The 27,106-nt window shown below is 49.8% G+C and overlaps 1 protein-coding gene across 1 annotated transcript in view; it reads right to left on the reverse strand.

Moving 5' to 3' along the window:
* The window catches only part of LOC138525982 (neurofilament medium polypeptide-like), a 708,053-nt gene that overhangs the window by 163,451 nt on the left and 517,496 nt on the right, over positions 1-27,106 (reverse strand). Inside the window, exon 5 of the mRNA XM_069636274.1 lies at positions 3,471-3,530. Coding sequence (XP_069492375.1) covers positions 3,471-3,530 — 60 coding nt within the window. The remainder of the gene's footprint in view (positions 1-3,470; positions 3,531-27,106) is intronic.

Here is a 27,106-nt window from a genome sequence, read left to right on the forward strand (position 1 = left end):
GGTCTCTCTCTGGCCGAGCTTTGCCTCGGTTCAGCGGGCCCCTCAATGTGCCTTGTTTCCTTGTAGGTTCCTCCTGCAACTGCCATTTCTCATTGTTGTCTCTTGAAGAAGCGGGTTCTTCTGCAGCCATCATGGAGGATGCTTCTTCTTCTTTAGAGATGTTGTATTTTTCCCCTCGATCTCGAATAACTGTCAGCGTGGGAAGCACCATTTGTAGATAATCTTTCTTTCACGTAGTCAAGATGTGGCTACATTAAGTCACCTTCATTTTAACATAGTGGTCTGTGATAGACTTTAGAACAGCATTAGTTGGGCTTCCTGATATAGAATTATTTTTTTGTTTTCTGTACTCCCACATTATCTTATCCTTCCGGCGGAAGAAGTGCACTCTGGTCAGAATATCCAGGGATAGCTAGTTTTTCAAATTAGAACGGTGTGTATACTCTGTGGGTTCGGTTTCGGATTATCTCATCCGCTGACGGGATTTGCAGGATGTGTCAAAACAGATCCTCCACAAATTCCCCCAGTTCCTGGTACTGTACATGCTTGGGTATCCCACAAAATCTGATGTTTTTTAGCTGCGCTCGATTCTCGGCGTCTTCCTGCTTCGCCATGCAAATCTCCTTCTTTTGCTCCATGCAGTCCATTCTCTCTGTGAGGAGTGATTGTTTGTGGGCTTGTTCCCATACTGTGCTCTCCACTTCCTCCAGTCAGATTTCGGCTTCCTTTAAATACAAGTTGAGTTCCGCTATTGATCTGCAAGGTTGGTTGTGCTGCCCTGGATTTCTTGATTCAGCTCAAGGAGTTTGGATTTTAGGTTGGCCCTGATTGTTGGGATATCCAGTGACTCCTGTGATGATTGAAGCGATGCAGCTGTGTGAACCTGTACACAAACTTGTATGGGATGCTTTTTCACCATTTATTCCTGCGATTGAAACAACTGCTTGATGTTCACCAATCCTGTGCCCTTTGATTTGGCTGCTGTAGCAGACATGATTAACCTCTGTCGATTTGACACTCAGCAGCCTTCCAGGGTGTAAGACGCTCTCCAGAGGTTACTCATACAAATGGAGCCCTGATTTCCGTACCACTTTCTCTTGGACGGCATGCAGGATTGTGGGCAAACCCCACGGCAGACTAGCAGTGAGCCAGAGGAGCCTTTCCAACCCTCCGTTCCAGAACTCTCACAACCACAGCACAAAACTCACTGCCAGACACTGCAAGGCTTCCGCTTGTTCTATACCCAGTCATACACCTTATGCCAGGAGACCTCACCAGTTAAGATGGACGGCAATTAGCTTTTCTCGTTTGGAGCTCTGGGCCTGGGGCCAAGTCTGCTGATCCTCTGGTCACAGCTGACACCCCTCACCAGGTGCCCTTGGGGTAGCGCCACCTGCCGCCCCACTCTCATGCTGCCACTATCAGGATTCCTCAACCAGTAAAGATGGGCACCAATCTGATGCTCAGCGCCACCCAGCTTGCTCAAGCCTAACAACAAAGCTCTCCAGCTAAGACCGGCTGCACCAGCTTCGCCAGTCCACATTGCTCCTTCAGATCCGGGTTGCCGAGCTCTGTGAGAAACCTGAAGCTGTCTCACCTGCTTGTCCCCGGGGATCTGTCATCCAGGTGGCCAGGACACAGCCTTTGCTTTTGGATAGAGTTCCTAGGGGTGGACCAGTGCGGGAGGATCACCTGGATGAGGGGTCTTCAGGGAGTGGAAGTGGGAAACTGGATGGCGAGACGCGGTATCCCCTTCCGTGTAACACCTTTACCCCAGGATACTTAGGAACTCAACCACCCCCCCCCGCTTTTCCAACACAATCACTTTCTCACAGACAGCTCACTGTGAGAGAAAACGGATTAACACCCGAGCCGTATACATGACGTGTCCCAATACAATGGTCAGGCAGGGTCAGGCAATTACTAATCATTACACACGCCTGACTTCCATCACACTTCCCCACACGGATAAAACGCAGAGCCCGAAAGCACACTTTAAGCAAGGCAAAGCACATGAGGAACAGAAGTTCCAAGATGGCAGTTTATTATAAGGCGAAAGACCGCAAGACCAAAAAGGATTGCAAGGAGGAAAGTGCCCTTGACCTTTTCACCGAAAGACTGTAATTTTCAAGAGGCTTTCAGAATAGGAAACCTAAGACCTGGAATCAAAGCTGAAGAATCCTGCATTGTGTGTTGGAGGTACCCGGGGGTCTCTTGCGTCGAGGGTCAAGGCTGGGAGAATTGTTTGCCGCTGTTGTACTGTCCTTGGCTCCTACAACAAAGCAGCACCAGTTAAGTCAGCACAGCCAGTGAGTTGGGGAGACTGATACCAGACCGGTCTATGTGGAAACCAAGATTGCAAGCAGCAACATTGTATAAAGAAAATTGAAGAGAACAGTGCATGAAGCGTATGTGGCAAGCGATGCAGACATAATTAAAAGAGCAGATGAGTGAATGAACTTGAAGCTAAGATACGATACAGCTATGCATGCGCGAGTGCGATTTCTGTACAGCTCAATACTGCTAATGGGTATACTATGGACAGTGAATGTCAGAGGAACCTGATAAAAACCTTCATCAATGCTTTTCTGAATGTCTCCCACTTCTCTAGACGAGACGCTGAAGTGGGAAAGGCAGTCTTCTGATGTTCCTACAGTGCATCTCATTGGTATGCGTGTGGTGACTTCTTAAAAAGAAAAAAGAGAGGGCACACAACGTGGTTAACTCCGTTTCAGTGGTGATGTAGCTGTTTCATCTTATTCCTCATACCGCTATCTTCCTGAAGAGTTTTTCCAGGCTGGACTTAGTCTTAGCAGGAGTATCTAAGGCAGACTTTTCGGATGTAGAGACTTAGTTTGAGTGAAGCAAAAGTACCATCCGCTCACACAACTTAAAAAGATGCAGCCTGAGAATGCCTGCACTTCTCTGTGTCATGTTCTTTTCCTAAAAAGAAACTGAAAGAGTTTTGCAGCTCCATCGCAGACGTCAAGCAATCCCATTTAAAGCAACCTGTAAAACCTTATTTCCTTGAAATGACAAAGAAAAAATGTGAGGGAAATTACGTCTGTGGCATAACATCAGTAATGCCAGAAGATAGCACCAAGCATTCATGATGAGACCGAGCGCGGACTCGCACAGTGCCACCTGGTGGCTTTGAGAAAACGTACAGGAGCTGACTGGATTTGGATTTGAGTAGATAAGGAATCTGTAGAAGGAATTCCAGAAAGTGGTTGGAGTTGTAGGAAGCTATTTTTGTAAGTTCAGGGGGTTTCCCATCCTGTGAGGTGAGCATTTCCAGAAAGTATGTGAATCTATAAAAACACCCAATACTCGTTCGAGCACTCTTAGTACATGTGATACATACAAGCTAGTAAAGTAAGTCTCCAAATATTGTCAACATGATTAGTATGTGAAAATTGGATTCAGCTCGCCAACTTCAGTAATTAAATATAAAACTAAGATGTATTTACCGGTTTTTCTGGTGCTTTCTCTTCTGTTTTTTCGACTACAGCTTGTGCTTCCAGTTGAGTCTAGAAAATACAGATTAACAAAGTAGTCATGAAAAATAAGAAGACAGAGTGACAAAGCCATCTGCCTTTGCAGGCAAACAGAAGGGAAGAACACATTACTTACCTTCAGTAATGTTCTTTCTGTTGGACACTGTATTTCTCCCAAAGATACCCCATCTTTTGAAATAATCATTCAATGCAGTTGGCACAAGAACACCTTCATCAGCTACAAGGTGGCGCCGTTCGTCTATGTCCTTGACTTGTTCACCTTGTCAACTCATGTTGTCACAACGTTATCCGACTCATGTTGTGATAATGTCATCGGAATGCATGTACAGGAATCATCTTCCTCATCTATGCCTTTTACCACACAGCCAATGCAAGGGGACGGCAAAACAGAGGCACATTTAATTTTGGTTGCTCGTCACTTTTTCTCAAATTACTCCTTTGGCAGGAAAGTTCTATATACCGGCACGGAGAGGGCATTGAGGAATCTGAGTGAGGAATAAAGCATCCACCGGAAAGAACATTTGTTCTTCTAGTGGACACATTCGTCCCACAGATTCATCATGTTCTGAAAGACTTCGAAAGCTGTTAGATTCCCAAAGGAGGCAGGTATGGAATGATTCAGTTAAATGTACACGCTCTGATAAATAAAGTTTAGAAAATGAATGGAGGGATGCCCAAGTTGCTGCACAGCAGATATCTGCAACTGGAACTCCTCTCTGTAGAGCAGATATCGCTTCCACACCTTTCGTGCAGTGAGCACTAATGCTCTCGGGTATTATTTGACTGCAAACCATGCATAAAGTGATGCACAGTATCACCCAAGGCATCATTGTCTTGTTACATTGGCCATTCCTTTACTGCACATGAATGGAAAGAATGCGCTTGTTTAATTATTGCTACATTCAGAAATACGCAGGCCACGTTATTCTCACAGATGACCTGTGCATTACAGGAGGAACTGGACAGTGGCACAAAGATGCGCTGTCCAGCCCTCCCCGGTATACATTAGTGACAGCAGCGTACTCCCGACACTAATGTTTTTTCAGGCTCCTGGCAACCACGTGCTTGCTGGGAGCACATTTCACAGAAAAGAACCCTAAGAGGGGCTTCTCTGTGAAATGCTCAGAACAAAATAAAATCCATCCCTGCTTGAGGGATGGACATGCACGTCTGACAGCCGTGGATTAAACCGTGGCTGTCACACTTAAAGAAATTATAGAAAAATGCATGACCTCATCAGAAATGACCCTGTCATGAGTTGCATCTCCCACTGTATCAGGCGCAGGGGGATGACCCTCATATCTGCGCATTTAAAAGTGCATCCCGTTTGTGAATTCGGGATGCGCTTTTAAATGCAATGAAATGCCCCTGATATGTGCAAAAGTGCAAAGGGATGAAATAGGGAATCTGAATGAGTGTATCTATGATGCACTCATGCAGATGCCCTTTGAGAATCGGCCTGCTCCTTCTTTTGGCAGTGATGAGATACATATCATCAGTTGTGCAGAGGAGAAATTACTTACCATAATGATCGTTCTATGGATTCTTCTGCCGCAGATTCCTCATCTGATAGATACCCTCATCCAGGACTGCTGCTCGGAAACTTTTTCGACATGGGGCGTAGTGGACCTTGAATTGGCCGTCGATAGCCGATCTGTCTTACCCAGTGTTCGATCGTCGGCTCCGGGCATGACATGAGGCATTTTATATAAACCATACCACTACGCCCCATACCTCATTTTTCCCGTGCTTGAACGTTGCAGAGAGAAAACGATGGGAGGCAAGGCTAATCAGCCTGTAAAAAACTGAGCAATGGGAAACATCCCAAGGGGGTGAAACCCTGTCAAATTAGTAAATAGAAAGATTTTTTGGGGTAAAAACAAACAGCTAACCAGATAGAAGCGGTCACCTCAGAGCCACCACCAGGCATCCCTTTGCTTAGACAGAAGCGCAAAGCCGTAAGAACTTTCTGAGCAGGGATGGTTGGGTGGGGCGATGAGGAAACTGCAGGAGAAGAATCCATAGAAAGATTGTTACGGTAAGTCATTTCTCTTTCAATGGGTTGCTCTTCTCCCACAGATTCCTCATCTGATAGACTCCCCAAGCAGTTAGGATGACGGAGATGGGCAGAAAGCGTCATAGTAGCATATTTTGCAGCACTGCCCTACCAAAACGCGCATCCACCCCGCAGGCAACGCCCAGACATCAGTGCCTGGTAAATGTGTGCAAGGATGACCATGTGGCAGCACAGAAAATGTCCCTAATGGGGATTTCCCACTGTAAGGCTGCAGAAGCCGAGACTCGACTCGTGGAGTGTGTCCTGATTCCGGAAGTAAGCTTTTTACCAGCAGATTGGTAGCACTCTGCGATGCAAAGGATAATCCATGGTGAAAGAGTCTGTTTTGTTACAGGTAGACCCTTGCGAGACAAAGAATGGGCCACAAACAGCTGGTCAAGGCCGCCAAATATCCTTTGACTGTGATAACCTGAAGGCCTGAAGAGGCCAGTGACAGAAGGAACTCCATCACTGTAGTGGTGGGACAAGAAATGGGATTGATCTCGCGTTCCGTGCCCCACGCCTCAAATCTTCTCCACCTGCACGCATACAGAGATCTTGTAGACGGTGTTAAGATGGATTTCAAAACTCTACCCTGGTTGGCAGAGGTTTAGAAGGCCATCCTAGTTTCTTGGAACAGGGTAACCTCTGGACAAGCCAGACAAATCAAGGTAGCTTCGGCAGGCGGTCAAGACTAAGTCTCAGGAGGGGTGAGGTTGACTGAAAGATCTCAATGAGCACACAGAGTAAGGACACTTACAAATTACTCCCAGACAGGTGTTATATCAAAAATATAAACACATTTATTACAAGACATTTGTAACTCAGACCATAGCAAAAGAAGCACAGCATTACTAAGCAAACCAACACAATCACAATCAATAAAATATATATACAAGACCATTGGGGTCTAAAGGGTTAAATGCAGGAAATATGTCGAGAACCTAGATGGGAAAGAAACAGGCAGTGCAGGTAGTCTTTAGGCCCCATCGACATCAGCAACACACCTAACTAAGAGGCAGTCCAAGCCCTAAGAAGAGGGGAGCTTTGTGCTCAACAGTACTTGCAATGCAAGTGCACGTGGTTGTTCCAGTGGGCAAAACAGGGTCTCTTCAGGGGTCTCTAGCAGCTCAGGAAGGTGGATGAGGCGATGAAGAACAAGTTCCCACTATTCAGGGAGGACATCCACTTGAAGGCAGAGGCAGTTCCAGAGAGCGGGATGGAGTCGCTAGTTTGCACTAGCAGTGGAAACGAGAGGGATGCTCAGGGGCCACTCATGTGTAAAAAGGGGCCCTGGTGCTAGGGGTCACCGGTTAGTGTTAGAACTACTAACCGGTCCCAGGCGCTTTCGGACCCAAATTTCGCCAGTTCACTACAAAAAGGACGTCTATGTGGCTTTCAGTTACTGAGATACAGTGAGGAGTTCCAAAACGGGACAGTGGTGATTACTACGCTCCAGGTGGATGGGCAAGAGGGTCACAAATGCAGCACACTTGCAAGGGTCGTTGCCGCGGCAGGGCAACACGGTAACCGCGTATGTTCCGGTCCTGGCACACCCGTCTCACTTCAGACCTGGGAAAGCCCAGTGTGCAAAATTTGGTGTGATGGTGACGTGGACACAGAGCTAGCAGTATACCAAGTTTCTAGGGCCTCCTCGAAACGGTAGCGGTGACAGAGAAAAGCAACTTGGTAAGCTGGTCACTCCACTGGTTGGCCCAGGGACACTTCCGAGAAAGCTTACTTGCAGGTTTTGATGAAGGTGTTGAGAGTAGTTGGTCCCACTATTCCAATGGGTCGAAGCATCTTCGCAGACCTTCTAGGACGACCAGATGCAGAGGGGTCCACGGGACTACGGTGGGCTCAGGGTGCCAAACCGTCCAGCGGGTCACCAGCGGTTCCTCGACTCAGCTTCGTAGTTTCAGGATACTTGGATCCTATCATTCGTTCAGTGAAAACTCCAGAGATCGACCTGGTATGGGTGTATTTGGCCTCCTCTTATCCATAGTTCCCTTCACGCCAAAACATTTCAGGATACTTGGATCCTATCCTTCGTTCAGTGTGAACTCCAGAGAACGACCTGGTATGGGTGTATTTGGCCTCCTCTTATCCAAAGTTCCCTTCGCACCAAAATTAAGAGATTCCAATGGGAGATCTGCACACAAAAACACACTACATACGTGGACGAATCACGGACCATGGTGGTCCCAGTCATTCAGGGCACTCCAGACTCTCTGGCACCCAGGATGTGTACTGGACTCAGCCAGTCCAGCCCTCATCATGAAGGCACACACAAGGCATGCAGAAGCCTGTAAAAGCATTGTGTTTCGTGGGAAAATGCATCACCAAATAAGGACGGACCCAGGTCGACTCCATCTGGGGAAGGTGAAGGGGCAAGATGGCCAAAGGAAAGGACAAAGAACCTTGTGGCACGGCCATTTTGGAGCCAGGCCACCTATTCATGCCAAACACGGTTAATGCGGTTAACATTGCAGGAAAGGGTAAAAATAATGCGAAAAGATAGCTGCCACTAGTCCTGTCCATGACACATCTGGAAGGTACATTGTGTACTTGTTACATGTTGCTCAAAAGTTGCAACATGGGAAAAGGACTAATGGAAACAAAGCCCATAGGAGTGCAGCTGAAGGCAGTGAGAGCACCAACACTTCAGAGATGCATCCGTGACCACCCAGACCTGTGGCCAAGGATGCCAGAAGGGTTCCCCCACCAAAAGATTGCTGCGGTCGGTCCACCAGTTGAGGTTGTGGACTACTTGGCTGGACACCTTGAGAGGATCCATGAGTGATCTGAGGTACTGTGACCACTGACCTCTTTGGAGCTATTGAAGGGATCTCATGTTCAGCCTGGCCTCTGGCACCAGAAAAATACAGGGGGCTATGAGACCTAAGAGGCAGAGGAAGGAAGACACTGATAAGGTGGGGTGATCCTGGAACAAGTGTACCATCTGTGCTATTTTGCCGACTCTCCTTGGAAGGGAAGACCTTCCCCACCCGGGTATCTAGGACTTCTCCGATTAACTTGAGCCTTTGGACTGGCGTCACATGGGACTTGTTCAAGTTCGGGAAAAAGCCCAGCCTGTGCAAAAGAAGATAGTCCTCCAAATGAGACAAGACATGCCTGCCAACTTCCCCGGATCAGCCAGTCATCCAGGTAAAGGAACACATGGACCCCGGATCTCCTGAGGTGAGCCGCGACTACTGCCATGAGCTTGATGAAGACCCTAGGAGAAGAGGTCAACCCAAATAGAAGCACTTTGAACTGATAGTGCTTGTCCCCTAAGAGGAACGTTTGGTACTTCCTGTGCTTTTGATATTTCGGCACATCCAAATAGGCGTCCTGCAGACCTATTGACACCAGCCAGTCCTGACGTTCGAGAGCGTGGAGAATTTGTCCTTCTCTTAAACTTGTTCAAGGCCCTGAGGTCCAGAATGGGACAGAGTCCTCCTCCTTTCTTGGGCACCAGGAAATACTGGGAATACCAACCCGACCCCCTCTGATCAGGAGGTACCTCTTCCACGGCACCCTTCACCAACAGGGCTTGCTGTTCTTCCTTAAGCTCCTGTCCTGGTTGAGTTGGAGGTGGTGCAGGTTTGTCTGGTGGTTTCCTTAAGAAGGGCAGACAATAACCCCACTGAACAAGCTGCAGAGCCCAGGCGTCAGAGGTAATCTCCTGCCACTGGGGCCAATGTTCTGCCAACCGTCCACCAACCGGCAAGTCATGGGACGGGAAATGAAAGCGTCTTAGAGCGCGGTCCCACCCCCTCTGCTGCTTGCTGGCCTCTAGAAGACCTGCTACCCCTTCTGGGACACAAGAAACGCCTCTGCCCCTATCTGGCTTGTGGGAGCTGCACTTTCCTGTCATAAGGCACAAAGCGCCTGCAGCCTCTGCCTCTAGAGGCAAATCTGAAGGCAGATGTGGCCGCCTGCGCAGTTAGGCCTAGCGATTTTGCGGCTATTTTAGACCCTTTGAACTTTGCCAGAGAGTCCTCAGCCTTCTGGCCGAAAAGAAACTCCCCCTTGAAAGGCATGTTCAGTAGCATGTTCTGGACTTTCAGGGAGAAGCCAGAGGTTTTTAGATAGGCTTCCCTTCTCAGTATTATAACCGACCCCATAGAACGGCCAATGCAGTCGGCCACGTCCAGGCCCGTTTGCAATGACTGCTTGGTTACCTCCTTCCCATCTTCTACCAGCCGTGTAAAGCCATCCAGCATTTCACCTTCGGGGATGTACTGCGTTGCTTGCTCCATGGCTTTTCATAAACCAAAGGAGTACTTTGCAAATCCACAGGCCATATTGGTGGCTTTTAACACCATGCTGCCAGAAGAACAAGTTACTTACCAACTGTAACGTTCTTTCGACTGGATGTTCCTCCCACGTATTCCTCATCTTATGATAAGTCGTTATCTCCAGCTTCGCTGCTTCGGAAAAAATGTTTCTCGGCAGAGGGCACTGTGCTCGAGGTCGTGGCATTGATTGTCCATCGACGGACTCCGTACTCTGTCAACGTCACCGATGGTACAAATAGCTTGAGCCGCGCCCGTTGCTTCAGCTCTGTTTTTTCGATGAACATATAGGAGGAACACCCAAGCGTGCCCCATGATTGATACATTCTTCGTGAGAGAAAAGTGTAAGAAAACGTAAACCATACTGCGGGGTAGGATGGGAGGGTCGATGAGGAATACGTGGGAGGAACATCCAGTCGAAAGAACGTTACAGTTGGTAAGTAAATTGTTCTTCGAATGGATTGTGTCCTCTCACGTATTCCTCATTTTATGATAGACTCCCATAGCAGTGGCAATTTTGGAGGTGGGAGTATTAATTACAGTTTTCATGGACAGAATGTAGAACTGCCCTGGCAAATAACCCCTCATTGGAGGAGGCAGTATCCAAGCAGTAATGCTTGATGAAAGTATGCATTGTTTTCCAAGTTGCAGCTGAACAAATATCTGCTGCCGGGTCTCCCCTCTTTAGAGCTGCAGAAGTAACCATTCCCCTTGTAGAATGGGCTCGAAGCCCATCTGGTGGGTCTTTGCCCGCCAATCTGTAGCATTAAATTATGGCCAAAATGATCCAGCGGGACATGGTCTGTTTTGTTACTGATAAGCCCAGTTTATGACCAGTATAACCCACAAACAGTTGGTCATCTTGTCGTAATTTAGACATCCTTGAGATGTAAAAACTAAGAGCCCTCTTGGGATCTAATCTATGCAGTCTCTCCTCTTCCTTGCCCAAACGAGGAGGAAGATAAAATGTTGGTAATATTATTTTTTGTGACAAATGGAAGTCCGAAACTACCTTTGGTAAAAAGGAAGGTTTAACTTTAAGGACTACCTTATCCTTATAAAAAATAGTATATGGTGGTTTGCATGAGAGAGCCTGAAGTTCACTAACCCTGCGGACTGATGATAGGGCCACATGAAGGACAGTTTTTAATGTTAGAAGCCTCAATGGACAGGAGTGCGGAGGCTCAAAAGGTATGCAAGTCAAAGATTTAAGTACTAAATTTAAATCCCAAGTTGGGACATGAAAAGGTACTCGAGGGTATACGTTAGTAAGCCCTTTTAAGAATTGAATGATTAATGGTATTTTGAAATATGAAACCTCTTCCGAGGTGCGCTTGAAAATGGACAGCGCAGCAAGGTATCCTTTGATTGTTCCTATCTGGAGCCCCAGATTGGCTAGATGTGATAGAAAAGAGAGCACTACTAGAGTGCCACATTGAAAAGGGTCCACATCCTTATCTTTGCACCAGTTACTAAACCTGTTCCAGCGACATTGGTACAAAGATTTTGTTGCTGGCCTTCTGGCCGAAAGCAAGACTTCCATTACGTCACCCGGAAGATCCCAATCCATGTATCTCAACCTCTCAGAAACCATGCGTGAAGGTTGAGTGTCTTGACCTCTGGATGGAGAACCCAACCTTCCTCTTGCGAGAGAAGATCCTCTCTTTGTGGAAGACATATTGGAGGGCAGATGGACATGTCTAGAAGGTGCGGGTACCACGTCCTCCTGGCCCAATCTGGGGCAATTAGAATCATGGTTTTCCTGAACTTTCTCAACCTCCTGATTACTTGAGGAATCACGGGGACTGGGGGAAACGCGTACAGTAGTGGAAAATTCCACTCCACTAGGAATGTGTCTACCAGAGCTCCTCTTTGAAGAAATTCCCTTAAGCAGTACTGCTCGCACTTCCAATTGATTACAGTGGCAAACAGATCCCCTTGCGGGGTTCCCCAAAAGGCGAAGATCTCTTGAAGGACTTCCTGAGCTAGCTCCCACTCGTGAGAGACTGTGCTCTGCCTGCTCAGAGCATCTGCCGCCGTGTTCTGCTCTCCGGCTAGGTGAATTGCCAATAGAGAGATTCCTTCTCGTATTGCCCAGAACCAGAGCTGCATTGCCTCTCTGCACAGTGGTAGTGACCCTACACCTCCTCTCTTGTTGAGGTAGTACATGGCCACTGTGTTGTCCGTCATTATCAGGACATTCTTTCCCTGTACAGAGGGCAGAAAGGCCTTCAGCGCTAGTCTGATTGCCCTCAGCTCCAAAAGGTTGATGTGTAGTTTGGACTCCGATGGAGACCAACGACCGCTGATTGTCAGATCATTGGTGTGTGCTTCCCACCCCATGAGTGAGGCGTCCGTCACTACTGTTATCTCCGGCCATGGTTGCCAAAAAGATTCTCCCTTGAGAATGTTGTTGTTGCAAGCCCACCATAAAAGATCCTGAGCAACTGCACTCGGGACTTGCAGAAGATCCGACATATTCCCTGAGAACTGGGACCACTGAGTTCTGAGTGCCCATTGAAGGGATCTCATTCTCAACCTGGCCTCTGGTACTAGGAAAATGCCGGATGCCATGAGGCCGAGCAACCTGAGAAAATCTAAGGCCGGTAGACGTTGGGCATTCTGGAACTTTGTTACCATCTGCAGAATGTGGAGAGCTCTCACCTCGGGGGGCGAGGCTTTTCCCGAGGAAGTATCCAAGACTGCTCCGATAAACTGGAGCTTTTGGGATGGTATCACATGGGACTTATTGAAATTGAGGGAGAAGCCCAATTTGTTGAGGAAGTGGCAGGTGATCGAAAGATGTTCCTGAGCTTGTTTTGGAGAACTTGCTCTGATCAACCAATCGTCCAGGTAGGGGTAGATGTGAATACCCCCTCTCCTGAGACTCGCTGCCACAACCGCCAACAGTTCGGTGAAAACCCTCGGGGCGGAGGTCAATCCGAATGGCAGAACTCGAAACTGATAATGAGAGTTGCCAATCGCGAACCTCAGGTACTTTCTGTGCTTTGGATGGATTGGCACATGAAAGTAAGCATCCTGAAGGTCTAATGATACCAACCAGTCTTGGAGTTGGAGAGCCTGAAGGATCTGAGAAAGAGTCACCATCTTGAACTTGTCCTTCCTGAGGAACTTGTTCAAGTTTCTTAAATCCAAGATGGGTCTCAATCCTCCGTCCTTTTTTGGGATGAGAAAATATGGGGAGTACCAACCCCTGTACCTCTCCGCTACAGGTACCTGTTCTATGGCACCTTTCTCTAGCAGGGTTAAAATTTCCTGCAACAGGAGCGGGTCTGGAATTTTTACGGAGTTGGCTCCCGGTGGATGATTCTGAGGCCTTTTTTGGAAGGGGAGACAGTAACCTTGAGCTACTGTTTCCAGTGCCCAAGCATCTGAGGTAATTCCCCGCCATTCCTTCAGATGCTGAGGGATCCTGCCTCCCACTGGTGTTTTGTGCAACAAGGTCTCATAGCGATTTGGAGGCGGCTGCAGGAGTGGCTGAGGGTAAAGATGCCGCTCCTGAGGCTGATTTTGCACCTCTTCCTCGTGCACCACGAGGGAAATTTCTTTTGCCTCTTTGAGAAGCCTGTCCTCTTCCTCTACCAAATGAGGAGTAGTAACAAAAAGAACGACCCCTCCAGGAAGATGAGCCGCAATAGGGTTTTTTAGGCTGACACATGGAGGCACTAAGCGATTTAGCTGCCGCTTTCGAGGTCTGAAGTTTTTCTAGGCTTCCATGAGCCTTACTGCCAAACAGCCTCGAGCCATCAAAGGGCATGTTGAGGAGTCTGGCTTGCACATCTGGTGCAAACCCTGACTTCCTCAACCACGCAAATCTGCGTAGCACAACGCTTACAGCCATGGATCTGCTGATACTATCAGCTGTATCCAGTCCAGACTGGAGACATTCCCCCATTGCCTCCTTCCCGTCTTTGACTATATTCAGGAAGCCTTCCCTTTCCTCACCTTCCGGAATATGATCAGCTGCAGCCAAAATACAGTCCCACAGGGTATGGGTAAACCTGGCCAGGGTACAGGTGACATTTGTCGATTTAAGGGCCATGCTGCCTGAAGTGAAACCTTTACGGGCCCAAGCATCGACTTTTTTATCCTCTCTATCCGGAGAGATAGTGGGATATGCAGTTTGTTTTGATGTGGATGCTGCTTGAATAACTAGACTTTCTGGAGTCGGGTGCCTGTTTAAATATTCAGGATCCGTACCAGCTGGTCTGTATTTCTTGGGGAAATTACTATTTGCAGCAGCAATGCTCTCAGGATTTTCCCAGTTTTTCTCCACTGTCCTTTGAAGAGTCCTGTGGAAGGGGAGAACTGGATCTTTTTGAGGACCTCTGACAATTATATGTGTCGTGTCGTCCTGTTCGAAAACGGGTGAAGTGTTACCCCAACCCATATACTCAATCACTCTGGTCATAAGACTCCTGTACCCTGAGTCTGCATGTTCTGCAGGATCAGGTCTGGAAAACTCTAATTCTGGGGAGGTGTCAATTCCACTAGAAGAATGTAGAGTGTCACTCAGGTCTCTCATTTTAGACTCTTGATCAATGAGAGAGGTGCTCGACTCTCGAAGAGTCCTCCACGACTTGGCGTCGACTCTAGTTTTTCGAGTATCCTCGACACTCCTGGCTTTTACCATAGTAGTTTTAGACTTCCCTTTGTCGTCCAATGGAGCAACTTTAGGCGTATGGCTCTTCCGAGTTTCATTCGAGGAGGTCGGCCGCATTCTCGAATACCGCCATCATCTTTTTACGAAATTCCTCCCATTTTCTGGGGGAATCCGATTTTGTCGGACATCGAATTTCTTCGGTCGACTCAGAAGATGATGATGAGGGAGATCTATGTCTCCTCTTCATTTTTTTCGACGAGGAAGAAGAGTGTCTCGAACTACTCCTAGATCGAGATCTCTTGGAATGCCTATGGCGATCCGATTCCTTCGAATCGGTCGCTTTTTTATGTTTTTTGGACATAGACTTCTTAAAGGCTTCCCTACCCACCGACAGTTTACCTCTCCTCTCATGAAGGGCCTTCTCGGTCATGGACTGGCAGGAACCACAGTCGTCGGTTCGGTGACTTGAACCGAGACACCAGAGACAAACTCAGTGAGGATCTGTGATCGACATTTTCGATCCACAATCTACGCACTTCTTGAACCCAGTCTTGGGTGTCGAAGGAGTCAAAGAAGATGACATTTTCTTCACAGAAACGATCAAAGCGAAGCGATCGGAAAAACGGAACTGAAGCAACGGGCGTGGCTCGAGCTATTTATACCATCATTGACGTCGACAGAGTACGGAGTCCGTCGAGTGACAATCGACGCCACGACCTCAAGCACAGCGCTCTCTGCCGAGAATTTTTTTTTCCGATGCAGCGAAGCTAGAGATAGCGACTTATCATAAGATGAGGAATACGTGGGAGGACACAATCCATTCGAAGTAAAGATGTTCTTGGCCATTGCATCTAACCTTTTACCCTCCATAGGCAGATTAGAAGTAGATTCTGCAGGCTTTGGTAATGCTGTAATGTTGGGGACGCCAGCCTGTTGACGCTTAAGAGATGGACCAGCCGTCAATGGTTTATGTGCCTTTTTCGACATCGAGCCCGAAGGTCTCTCCGACGTCGATGGCGTCGACAGATTGGCGTGCGTGGGGTTGGGAGTAATGAGCGCCGCTTTCGCTGCTGAGGCTTGCTGTTCCTGGAGAGGGGTGTGGGGTGCATCCGCACCTGCAGCATCCTGATTTCTAAACATCACAAGCAGTTCTTTTTTTAAAACTGTCCCACTCTTCTCAAATGGTCGGCTCAGCCGAGTGCTTACCTTTTTCCGACGACGAGCTGGACTTATGTCGATGACAATGACATCTCTTATTTTTATGCGATGAGAATGAGGAAGAGTGACTCATCGAGTGTAACCATTTTTTGGTGTTTTTGCCGATGCTTATCCCTATCCTTCTCAGGGTTGGGCCCTTCCATCTCAGCCTCGGAAGACCGGACGAGCGACCACGGCAGCCATTTTGGGGGATGTTGGCCCAAGCGGCTGTCAGGACGAGGTGGGGGGGTCTGTACTTCCGCTCTCTATATGGCAGAGGAAAGGCACAGAGGACCCCAGCCGAGATTCTCTGATATGGTAACGCTGGTCGAGCAATCAAGGCCTAGCTTCTCAGGAGGTGATGCGGGCTGGTTCTTAAGTACAGTGTATCCCCAAGCCCCCACAAAGGAATGTCCACACACTGTATTACTGAAAACACAGTCTTTATATAATTAATATTCAAAGGTTATGTACACTTATCACAATAACGCACTTTGTGCTCCGGAAAATCAACAATGGTAAATATCTACAATTCTACAGTGGTACCACTAATATTCGATTAGAGTGCATTCAACAAGGGTGTGAAAATGCCACACGGATCAATAGCAATGAAACCAGCAATAGAGAGAAGAGAGAAAGCAGACGGATGAAACAATAGGCAGACGACTGGTCCTCGCTACTGGACACAGCTCTGAGTGGAGATCCCCCCACCTGGGCAACCTGTAAAATAACGATATATAAAACAAGCCCAGTCCATATATTGTTCAAGAGTCTCGTTCTCTCCCACAATGTTTTACCCCCCCAATGTACCTGGTGGAGTAGAGTTCGTCGGCGAGGCGTCGACCGATCCTTCTGGAGTGACTCCCTTTAAGGCAGGAGCCACGGATCGTCGAGAGGCGTCGCGGACTCGGGGTTCGGTGTCGGGGAATCGGCGGCCCTTCTTGAATGTCGCCCCTTTCAAGCGGGAGACACGGGGCGCCGAACGTCCGACCGTGAACCGGGTAGAACGACGTCGATGAGGCAGCAGGCTTTGATCCGAGCGGTGCTCGTCGACGACAGAGCGTTGGCGTCCTGCAAGGAAGAGGCGTGCGGGGCACCTCGGTGACGATAGTTCTGGACCGCAAAGAGATGAAGAAGAACTGTGGCCCAGCAAGGGCGTCGAGTCGTCGGCGTCTCTGCGATCTTTGGGTGGCGGGAAACCCACCGGTGGATACTCCTCGGCGCGTCGACGGTCAGGCCTTCTCCCACAGGAGACGGCACGGCGATGCAGACGAGAGCGTCCGTTGATCAAGTTGAAGTTCTTAGGCAAACGGGAGCACGGCGGCTCCGGTCGGCGACGGCGGTCGTCGACAGTGGCGGACAACAGTCCGGGTGCTTCGCTTTGGGATTCCTCAGCAGTCCCCGTATCGGGTCGGCAGCCTGTCGTAGGTCTGTCTACCAGGGAGCGTTGGCAAAGGTCAGCTGTGCACGATGGTCCCTCGTAGCTCGGGAAGAGGGCGCCTTACCAGGTCCTCTCTGGGTCAGTCCTTGGAGACACGGCAGCCTTTAGATCGTGAAGGAGAGCCACGGCAATCCTTCTCCTCCAGCAGGGCCTCAAGGTCAAGCGTCAGTTACTCCAGTTACTCGTCGTAGTGGACTTCAGCTTCTGAACAATTTCCAGTGGTGAGAGGTCCCCAGGTATACTATTTGGTCTCTCATCCACACTGCTGGCACACACTCAGCAGCCAATCGTACAGAAGGGCATTCATGCAGTCGGTCAGCCAATCAGGCACGCAGGGCATTCAGGCCACTCTTCTCCCGCTCAGACACTCACAACAAGGAATGTGGATTGAGACAAGTACTCAGCCATTCAACTCTACATACTGCATTCAGTCCAGTTTCGGGCAGGGCTGTCTCAGTCTTTGTCTCTCATGGCAGAAACCAGACAGCCACAACACGGAGTGCATATTGGTCACACTCCCCATTCACCCAGGTCCCACCCACAGGCGGTACCCACAACATACAGTCAGCGGGAAGGCTCCAGTAAGTCTAGCTGGGCCTTCACAACAACACCATATACGGAACTTCCACCCAACAGCCAGTCAGGGGGAAGGGACAGAGTCAGGGCTTCCCAGGACTTTGGGAAAACAAGGTATCAGGCGATAGAAAGCAAGAGGCCACCGGGGCCATCTTGTTTCCTATCAGGAATCAACTGATTCCAATGGCAGGGCCGGGGTACCCCAAAATGGCGGATACCCAGCGCACCTGTCAAATTCAGCATGTAGCTGCCACCAGCCCATACCCGGCTCTGTGGGCCACCCACGGGTGCCCAAAAACATACACTAGGGGCACAGGGTTGCACCCCTACCCATGGGTGCCATAAGGGTATCCCATGGGTCTGTTCACCAAACCAAAAGAGAGAGCTGCACCGCCAGGAGTCCCGCATGGACTTCTGCGCGGAAAACACGACAGAACACACGATAAGAACAGAAAAAGGACAAGGATACGGAGGCCCTGTCCCTCCGATGCATTTCCAGCATCACAGTCGCCCCCCCCAGACTGAGGTTAGGGTGCCTAATCTCCCACGGGATAGACACCCTCATCCAGACGGTCAACATACCTTCTGGAAAGGCCATCTGCATTATCGTGACTCTTCCCTGGTCTGTGCTCTATGGTGAAGTCTAGCCCTTGCAGGCTAATGGACCACCTGAGCAGTTTCGGATTTTCACCCTTCATCTGCATAAGCCATTTCAGGGGCTTATGATCTGTTTGGACCTTGAAGGTGGACCCCGTAAGGTAGGGCCTAAAACGCCTAAGGCTCCAAACTATACTAAAACATTCCTTTTCAACAGTAGCCCACCTAAGTTCTCTACCCTTGAGTTGTCTACTGATGAATATGATAGGATGTTCTCTCCCTTTGTCATCTAACTGGGACAAGACAGCTCCAATTCCGGTGTCGCAGGCATCCGTCTGGACGATAAAGGGTCGGCTGTAGTCAGGTGCACACAACACGGGTGCCCTGCACAGACTTTCTTTCAAGCCATCAAAGGCCCTCTGACAGTCTTCAGTCCAATTAACCTTCCTAGGCTGTTTGGGTGAAGTCAGAGCTGTCAGTGGTGCGGCTATGGTCCCATAGTCCGCCATGAAATTGCGATAATACCCAGTGAGGCCCAAAAAGGCTCTCACCTGGGTTTGAGTAGTGGGAGTCTCCCAGTCCTGTACGTCCTGTACCTTACTGGAAAGAGGCTGGATTTGACCCCCTCCTACCTCATGACCAAGATAGGTAACTTTCCCCTGAGCTATCTGGCACTTGGTAGCCTTGATAGTGAGGTTAGCCCTTTTCAAGGCCTGCAACACTTTATCCAGGTGTGTCAAATGCGCTTCCCAGGTGGAACTGTAGACGGCAATGTCGTCTAGGTAGGCCACACAAAAGGCCTCCAGCCCACTGAGCGCATGATTGACCAACCTCTGGAAAGTGGCAGGGGCATTCTTCAACCCAAAAGGCATGACCCTAAACTGGTAGAGTCCCTCTGGTGTGGAGAATGCCGTCTTTTCCTTGGCATGGTCCGTCAGAGCTATTTGCCAATAGCCTGAGGTGAGGTCAAAGGTGCTCACAAATTTGGCAGCACCTATGGTGTCCACGAGCTCATCAGCCCTGGGCATTGGGTGCGCGTCAGTTTTGGTGACGGCATTGACTCCTCGGTAGTCCACACAGAACCTCCAATCTTTGGTACCCGCCTGGGAACTTGCCTTGGGGACAAGGACCACTGGACTGGACCAGGGACTGGTTGAGGGTTCAATTACACCCAGATCCAACATCTTGGCGACCTCAGCCTGGATGTGGTTCTTAACGGTATCTGACATACGGTAGCACCTGCTCTTGACAGGCACGCTGTCACCAGTGTCAATTTCATGCCTACACCAAGGTGTAAGGCCCGGTGTCAGCGAAAGCAGAGAGGCATACTGCTGGAGCAAAGCCCGGCAGGCCCTCTGCTGCTCTGTTGTCAAATCAGGAGAGAGCTGTACTCCCTCCACTGAGCCGTCCTGAGGGTTGCTATGCAGCAAATCAGGAAGGGGCTCACTCTCATCCTCTTCTTGCCCTGAAGCTAGCAAGAGACATGAGACTTCTGCTCGCCGGTGGAAAGGCTTGAGCCTGTTGACACGGAATACCTGAGGGGCTACCCCGGAGGCACCCAGGTCAACCAGATAATTGACTTCGCCCAGCTTGGAGATTATCCTGAAGGGTCCAGTCCACTTGTCTGCCAAAGCCCTAGGCTTGGTAGGCTCCATCACGAGGACTTCCTGTCCCGGAGTCCAATCGACCTGCGAAGCTTTAAGGTCATGCCAATACTTATTCAGTTCTTGGCTGGCCTTGAGATTTGCTGTTGCCTGACCCATCATCTGTGTCATCCTCCGTCTGAGGCCTAACACATAGTCCCCCACTTGCTTGGCGGGACCTGGAGGGGTGGCTTCCAAGCCTTCTCGGATCAAGGCGAGGGGCCCCCTCACGGGATGTCCAAAGAGTAACTCAAAGGGGCTGAAACCAACACCCTCTTGAGGTACCTCTCTGTAAGCAAACAGCAGGCATGGCAGGAGGAGATCCCATTTCCTCCGTAGGGGCTCTTCCAAAGCACCTAGCATGCCCTTGAGAGTTTTGTTAAATCTCTCAACCAGACCATTGGTCTGGGGGTGCATAGCTCTCAACTCACACGCTTTTGGCGGGTGTCACCCGCCTTGCAAAGGGCTGACTCACCCGCCAAGCCTCCTGCACGCCCATTCATTTCAATGGGCGTCTCACCCGCCAAAAACAAAATCGGGTGATTTCACCCGCCTTTGCGAGGCAAATGGTTGAGAGCTATGGGGGTGGTAAGAGGTGGAGAACTTGTAGGTTACCCCGCACTCTTTCCACATGGTCTTCATGTAACTCGACATGAAGTTGGATCCTCGGTCGGAGACAACTTCCTTGGGGAATCCAACACGGGTAAAAATGCCCAGGAGAGCCCGGGCAACCACCTTGGCAGTAATAGTCCGAAGGGGTATAGCCTCAGGGTACCTGGTGGCATGATCAACCAAGACCAGGATGAACCGATGTCCACCTGAAGTGGGAGGGTCCAGGGGACCGACAATGTCGATGCCCACCCTCTCAAACGGTGTGCCGACCACTGGCAATGGCTGCAGTGGGGCAATGACCCTGCCTCCAGTCTTGCCAGATAACTGACAAGTGGGGCAGGTCCGGCAGTGGGACTCCACTTCCACTCCCATCCGAGGCCAGTAGAAGTGGGCAGAGAGCCTCTGCTTAGTCTTCTTGGTACCAAGATGACCAGCCAAGGGCACCTCATGCGCCAACTGCAGTAGGAAGGGCCTGTAAACCTGGGGTACCACCAACCTCTTGAGGGCACCAGGTTCAGGCTTAGTGGGCTCACTAACAAGGAGCTCACCCTCCCAATAAATCTTGAATGTCCTAGGCACTTCACCCTGTGCATGGGACAGGGCCTGCGTCCGCAGACCCTCGAGAGAGGGACACTCTCTCTGCCCTTTACAGAAGTCCGCCCGGGAGGGTCCCCCTTCAGCTAACAAGCATTGAAGGTCGGGATGATCCTCCGGGTTGAGAACCTCTCCCACAGGAGAGTCTTCTGTCTCTTCTCCCACAGGAGTTGAGTCCGGGTTTTCCACTGGACCCAGCCCGTCCGGAGCATGGATCCCAATGGGTGCTGTCGGAACAGCAGGAAGAGAAGGTGTTCCTCCCACAGAGGTGGCCTTCTTGGTCTTCCTTCTTCGTGCCTTAGGCCTCGCCTTTGGCTCGGGTACCTGACTCACAGCCAGACCCGGTGTCACCTGTGACCTAGTGACCGCAGCAGCAGTCATGGGAAGACCATCCGAGATCAACCCCAACTCTACTAGATCATTACCTAACAGAATGTTAGCAGGGACATTGTCCTGAACCAGGACAGGAAGCTTTGCTGTCTTGTCTCTAATCATGAGTGTGACTAAGGCTACAGGCGATAATTTGGGAGGCCCACCAGCTAACCTGGTGGTTTTCAGAGGAGCACTTACATAGTCCTCTGGCTTGAGCAGGGTCCTGTCCACCACTGTCATGCTTGCCCCAGTGTCTCTCAAACCAGTAGAAGGCTGGTCATTCAAGAGGACACTTCTCAAAAACCTACGGTTGTTCTGCGGGATAGTCGCCAGTACTTCTGCGTACTGGTCCCAGGCCCCAAGGGACACTAAGGAAATCTCTACTGGAGCACCAAATGTGATTCCGGTAGAGGAGGGGAGGACGGTGGCCTCCACCTCAGACACGGGGTAAGGGTAGGTCAGGCTGACAGCCTGTACTCCAAGTGCCTTACCTTTACACTTGGAGTCACCCCTTCGGTGATCCAGAGCCCCACAATCCCAACAAGTGCTAGGAGTGCGAGGTACGGTACTGGAACCACTGGGAGCCTGCTTTGCAGCAGGTGGACCACTACTCTTATTCCCACCCACAGAGGACTTATCCCCACTAGATTTTTGGTTCTTAGGAGAGGAAGGTTTTGTTTTATTCGACTGTGACTGCTTGGGGGACTCCTCAGCTTTCTGAGAGGCCCCCTTCTCTTTATCCTTGTCCTTCCCACTGGAGTCCTTAGGGGACACCCGGTGGGAGACCCACTTGTCAGCCAACCTAGCCAGCTTAAAGGGGTCCAAAATGTTCTGGTCAGCAACATACTGACGCAGCTCTGGCGAACAGGCTTCAGAAAAATGCTCAAAAAACAACAGGTGGGATAATTCAGCAAAAGTTTTCACCTTGTACCCATCAATCCACCCCATCATGTTCATGTGCGCAGCACTCACCCAGTCAACCCAAGACACATTCTCTCGTTTCTTAAAATCCCTGAACCTTTTAAGATATTGGGTAGGTGTCTTGCCAAACTTGGCAATTAAAGCAGACTTCATACACTCATACTGACCCCTTTCTTCCACACTCAGTTTCAGAATACAGTCATATCCAGTTTGAGGTACTCTACTTAACAAACACTTAGCCCAATCTCTTTTATCAACATCATGAATCGCACAAGCCATTTCAAACGCTTCAATCCATTGGAGGATATCTGAACCCTCCAAAAACACACCGACCAAATCTTTCATAAACTTGGTGGCTGGGGACCTGCCACTCTCAATTGGTTTAGCTGAAGTCTCCACTCGAGCTTTCTCTAACTGGATTCTCTGACATTCAGTGTCCTTATCTTTGAGCGCAAGATCCTTATTTTTGAGTTCAAGATCTCTATTCTTGAGCTCCACTTGTTGTGCCAACTCCTCTTTCTTAAGTTCAGCATCGATTTCCAACTTGCGATATTCAAAGGCTAACTTCATCCTTAATAACTCAAGTTCCATGGAATTGCTGGGGTTCGGAACAGAGGCAGCAGGAATGGCGGCATTCCCAGAAACAGATTCAGCGACAACCCCAGGGGCAGAGTCCTCACTGGTTGCATCCCCCCCTTCATCAAGAGTTTCACCATCAGTCTGGTAGTCCACCAGGGCAGCTATCAGCTCAGCCCTAGACTTATCCACAAAGTCTAACTCCCTGGCTTCACAAGCACTCTGGAGAGCCTCTAAGCTCATCCGAGTCAATTTACCATTCGCAATGGTCTCCATCGCTTGTAATGCAGTTATTTGGAACACACCTAAACCTTAATTCAATAAAGTGCAGATATTTTGTAAGTGGCACGGTTATACACTGATTCTTAAAACCATAAGCATCCCACCGCTGCCACCAAGCTTGTCAGGACGAGGTGGGGGGGTCTGTACTTCCGCTCTCTATATGGCAGAGGAAAGGCACAGAGGACCCCAGCCGAGATTCTCTGATATGGTAACGCTGGTCGAGCAATCAAGGCCTAGCTTCTCAGGAGGTGATGCGGGCTGGTTCTTAAGTACAGTGTATCCCCAAGCCCCCACAAAGGAATGTCCACACACTGTATTACTGAAAACACAGTCTTTATATAATTAATATTCAAAGGTTATGTACACTTATCACAATAACGCACTTTGTGCTCCGGAAAATCAACAATGGTAAATATCTACAATTCTACAGTGGTACCACTAATATTCGATTAGAGTGCATTCAACAAGGCTGTGAAAATGCCACACGGATCAATAGCAATGAAACCAGCAATAGAGAGAAGAGAGAAAGCAGACGGATGAAACAATAGGCAGACGACTGGTCCTCGCTACTGGACACAGCTCTGAGTTGAGATCCCCCCACCTGGGCAACCTGTAAAATAACGATATATAAAACAAGCCCAGTCCATATATTGTTCAAGAGTCTCGTTCTCTCCCACAATGTTTTACCCCCCCAATGTACCTGGTGGAGTAGAGTTCGTCGGCGAGGCGTCGACCGATCCTTCTGGAGTGACTCCCTTTAAGGCAGGAGCCACGGATCGTCGAGAGGCGTCGCAGACTCGGGGTTCGGTGTCGGGGAATCGGTGGCCCTTCTTGAATGTCGCCCCTTTCAAGCGGGAGACACGGGGCGCCGAACGTCCGACCGTGAACCGGGTAGAACGACGTCGATGAGGCAGCAGGCTTTGATCCGAGCGGTGCTCGTCGACGACAGAGCGTTGGCGTCCTGCAAGGAAGAGGCGTGCGGGGCACCTCGGTGACGATAGTTCTGGACCGCAAAGAGATGAAGAAGAACTGTGGCCCAGCAAGGGCGTCGAGTCGTCGGCGTCTCTGCGGTCTTTGGGTGGCGGGAAACCCACCGGTGGATACTCCTCGGCGCGTCGACGGTCAGGCCTTCTCCCACAGGAGACGGCACGGCGATGCAGACGAGAGCGTCCGTTGATCAAGTTGAAGTTCTTAGGCAAACGGGAGCACGGCGGCTCCGGTCGGCGACGGCGGTCGTCGACAGTGGCGGACAACAGTCCGGGTGCTTCGCTTTGGGATTCCTCAGCAGTCCCCGTATCGGGTCGGCAGCCTGTCGTAGGTCTGTCTACCAGGGAGCGTTGGCAAAGGTCAGCTGTGCACGATGGTCCCTCGTAGCTCGGGAAGAGGGCGCCTTACCAGGTCCTCTCTGGGTCAGTCCTTGGAGACACGGCAGCCTTTAGATCGTGAAGGAGAGCCACAGCAATCCTTCTCCTCCAGCAGGGCCTCAAGGTCAAGCGTCAGTTACTCCAGTTACTCGTCGTAGTGGACTTCAGCTTCTGAACAATTTCCAGTGGTGAGAGGTCCCCAGGTATACTATTTGGTCTCTCATCCACACTGCTGGCACACACTCAGCAGCCAATCGTACAGAAGGGCATTCATGCAGTCGGTCAGCCAATCAGGCACGCAGGGCATTCAGGCCACTCTTCTCCCGCTCAGACACTCACAACAAGGAATGTGGATTGAGACAAGTACTCAGCCATTCAACTCTACATACTGCATTCAGTCCAGTTTCGGGCAGGGCTGTCTCAGTCTTTGTCTCTCATGGCAGAAACCAGACAGCCACAACACGGACTGCATATTGGTCACACTCCCCATTCACCCAGGTCCCACCCACAGGCGGTACCCACAACATACAGTCAGCGGGAAGGCTCCAGTAAGTCTAGCTGGGCCTTCACAACAACACCATATACGGAACTTCCACCCAACAGCCAGTCAGGGGGAAGGGACAGAGTCAGGGCTTCCCAGGACTTTGGGAAAACAAGGTATCAGGCGATAGAAAGCAAGAGGCCACCGGGGCCATCTTGTTTCCTATCAGGAATCAACTGATTCCAATGGCAGGGCCGGGGTACCCCAAAATGGCGGATACCCAGCGCACCTGTCAAATTCAGCATGTAGCTGCCACCAGCCCATACCCGGCTCTGTGGGCCACCCACGGGTGCCCAAAAACATACACTAGGGGCACAGGGTTGCACCCCTACCCATGGGTGCCATAAGGGTATCCCATGGGTCTGTTCACCAAACCAAAAGAGAGAGCTGCACCGCCAGGAGTCCCGCATGGACTTCTGCGCGGAAAACACGACAGAACACACGATAAGAACAGAAAAAGGACAAGGATACGGAGGCCCTGTCCCTCCGATGCATTTCCAGCATCACAGCGGCTACAATTAGGTGAATGGTCTCTTTCTGGACGAGCTTTGCCGCTGTTCATTGAGGCCCTCAATGTGCCTTGTTTCCTTGTAGGTTCCTCTGGCACATGTCATGCTCATCGTTGTCTCTTGAAGGAGCTGGCTCTTCTGCAGCCATCATGGAGGATGCTTCTTCTTATTTAGAGATGTTCTATTTTTTCCCTCGATCTCGAATAACTGTTGGTGTGGGAAGCACCATTTGTAGATGATATTTCTTTCACGTAGTCAAGATGTGGCTACATTAAGGCACCTTCATTTTATCATAGTGGTCTATGATAGATCTTGGAACAGCATTAGTTTGGCTTCCTGATATATAATTCTTTTTTGCTTTCTGGACTCCCACATTATCTCATCCTTCCAGCGGAAGAAGTGCACCCTGGTCAGAATATCCAGGGATAGCTTGTTTTTCAAATTAGAACGATGTGTACACTCTGTGGGTTTGGTTTTGGGTGATCATATGCCCTGAAGGGAGTTGCAGAATGTGTTGAAACAGACCCTCCACAAATCCCCCCAGTTCCTGGTACTGTACATGCTTGGGTATCACATGAATTCTGATGTTGTTACGCTGCGCTTGATTCTCAGCGTCTTCCTGCTTCGCCATGCAAATCTCCTTTTGTTGCTCAATGCAGTACATCTCTCTTTGAGGAGTGCTTGTTTATGGGCTTGCTCCCATACTGTGCTCTCCACTTCCTCCAGTTGGGTTTTGGCTGCCTTTTTTCTGTGAGTTGAGTTCCAATATGGACCCCGCAAGGTTTGCTGTGCTGCCCCGGATTTCATGATTCAGCTCGAGAAGCAAGGATTTTAGGTCAGCCCTGATTGTTGGGATGTCCAGTGACTCCTGTGATGATTGAGGAGACGCAGCTGTGTGAACCTGTGCACAAACCTGGATGGGATGCTTCTTTGCCATTTGTTCCTGTGATTGTAAAAATTGCTTGATGTTCACCACTCCTGTGCCCTTTGATTTGGCTGCTCGAGCAGACATGATTAACCTCTGTCGATTAGACCCTCAGTGGCCTTCGAGGGTGTAAGATGCTCTCCAGAGGTTACTCATGCAAATGGAGCCCTGATTTCTGTGCCACTTTCTCCTGGACAGCATGCAGGATTCTGGGCAGACCCCACGGCAGACTATCAGTAAGCCAGAGGAGCGTATCCACCACCCCAGTTTCAGATCTCTCACTACCACAGCACACAACTCATTGCCAGACACTGCAAGGATTCCATTCCGATTTTCTTCCCCCCAGTTATACACCTCATGCCATGAGACCTCACCAGGTAACATGGATGGCAATTAGCTTTTCTCATTTGGAGCACTTGGCCTGGGGTTAAGTCTGCTGATCCTCTGGTTGCAGCTG

Source organism: Ambystoma mexicanum, chromosome 7p (assembly GCF_040938575.1).
Source record: "Ambystoma mexicanum isolate Mex_15411 chromosome 7p, UKY_AmexF1_1, whole genome shotgun sequence".
In the NCBI taxonomy this organism is placed as follows: Eukaryota; Metazoa; Chordata; class Amphibia; order Caudata; family Ambystomatidae; genus Ambystoma; species Ambystoma mexicanum.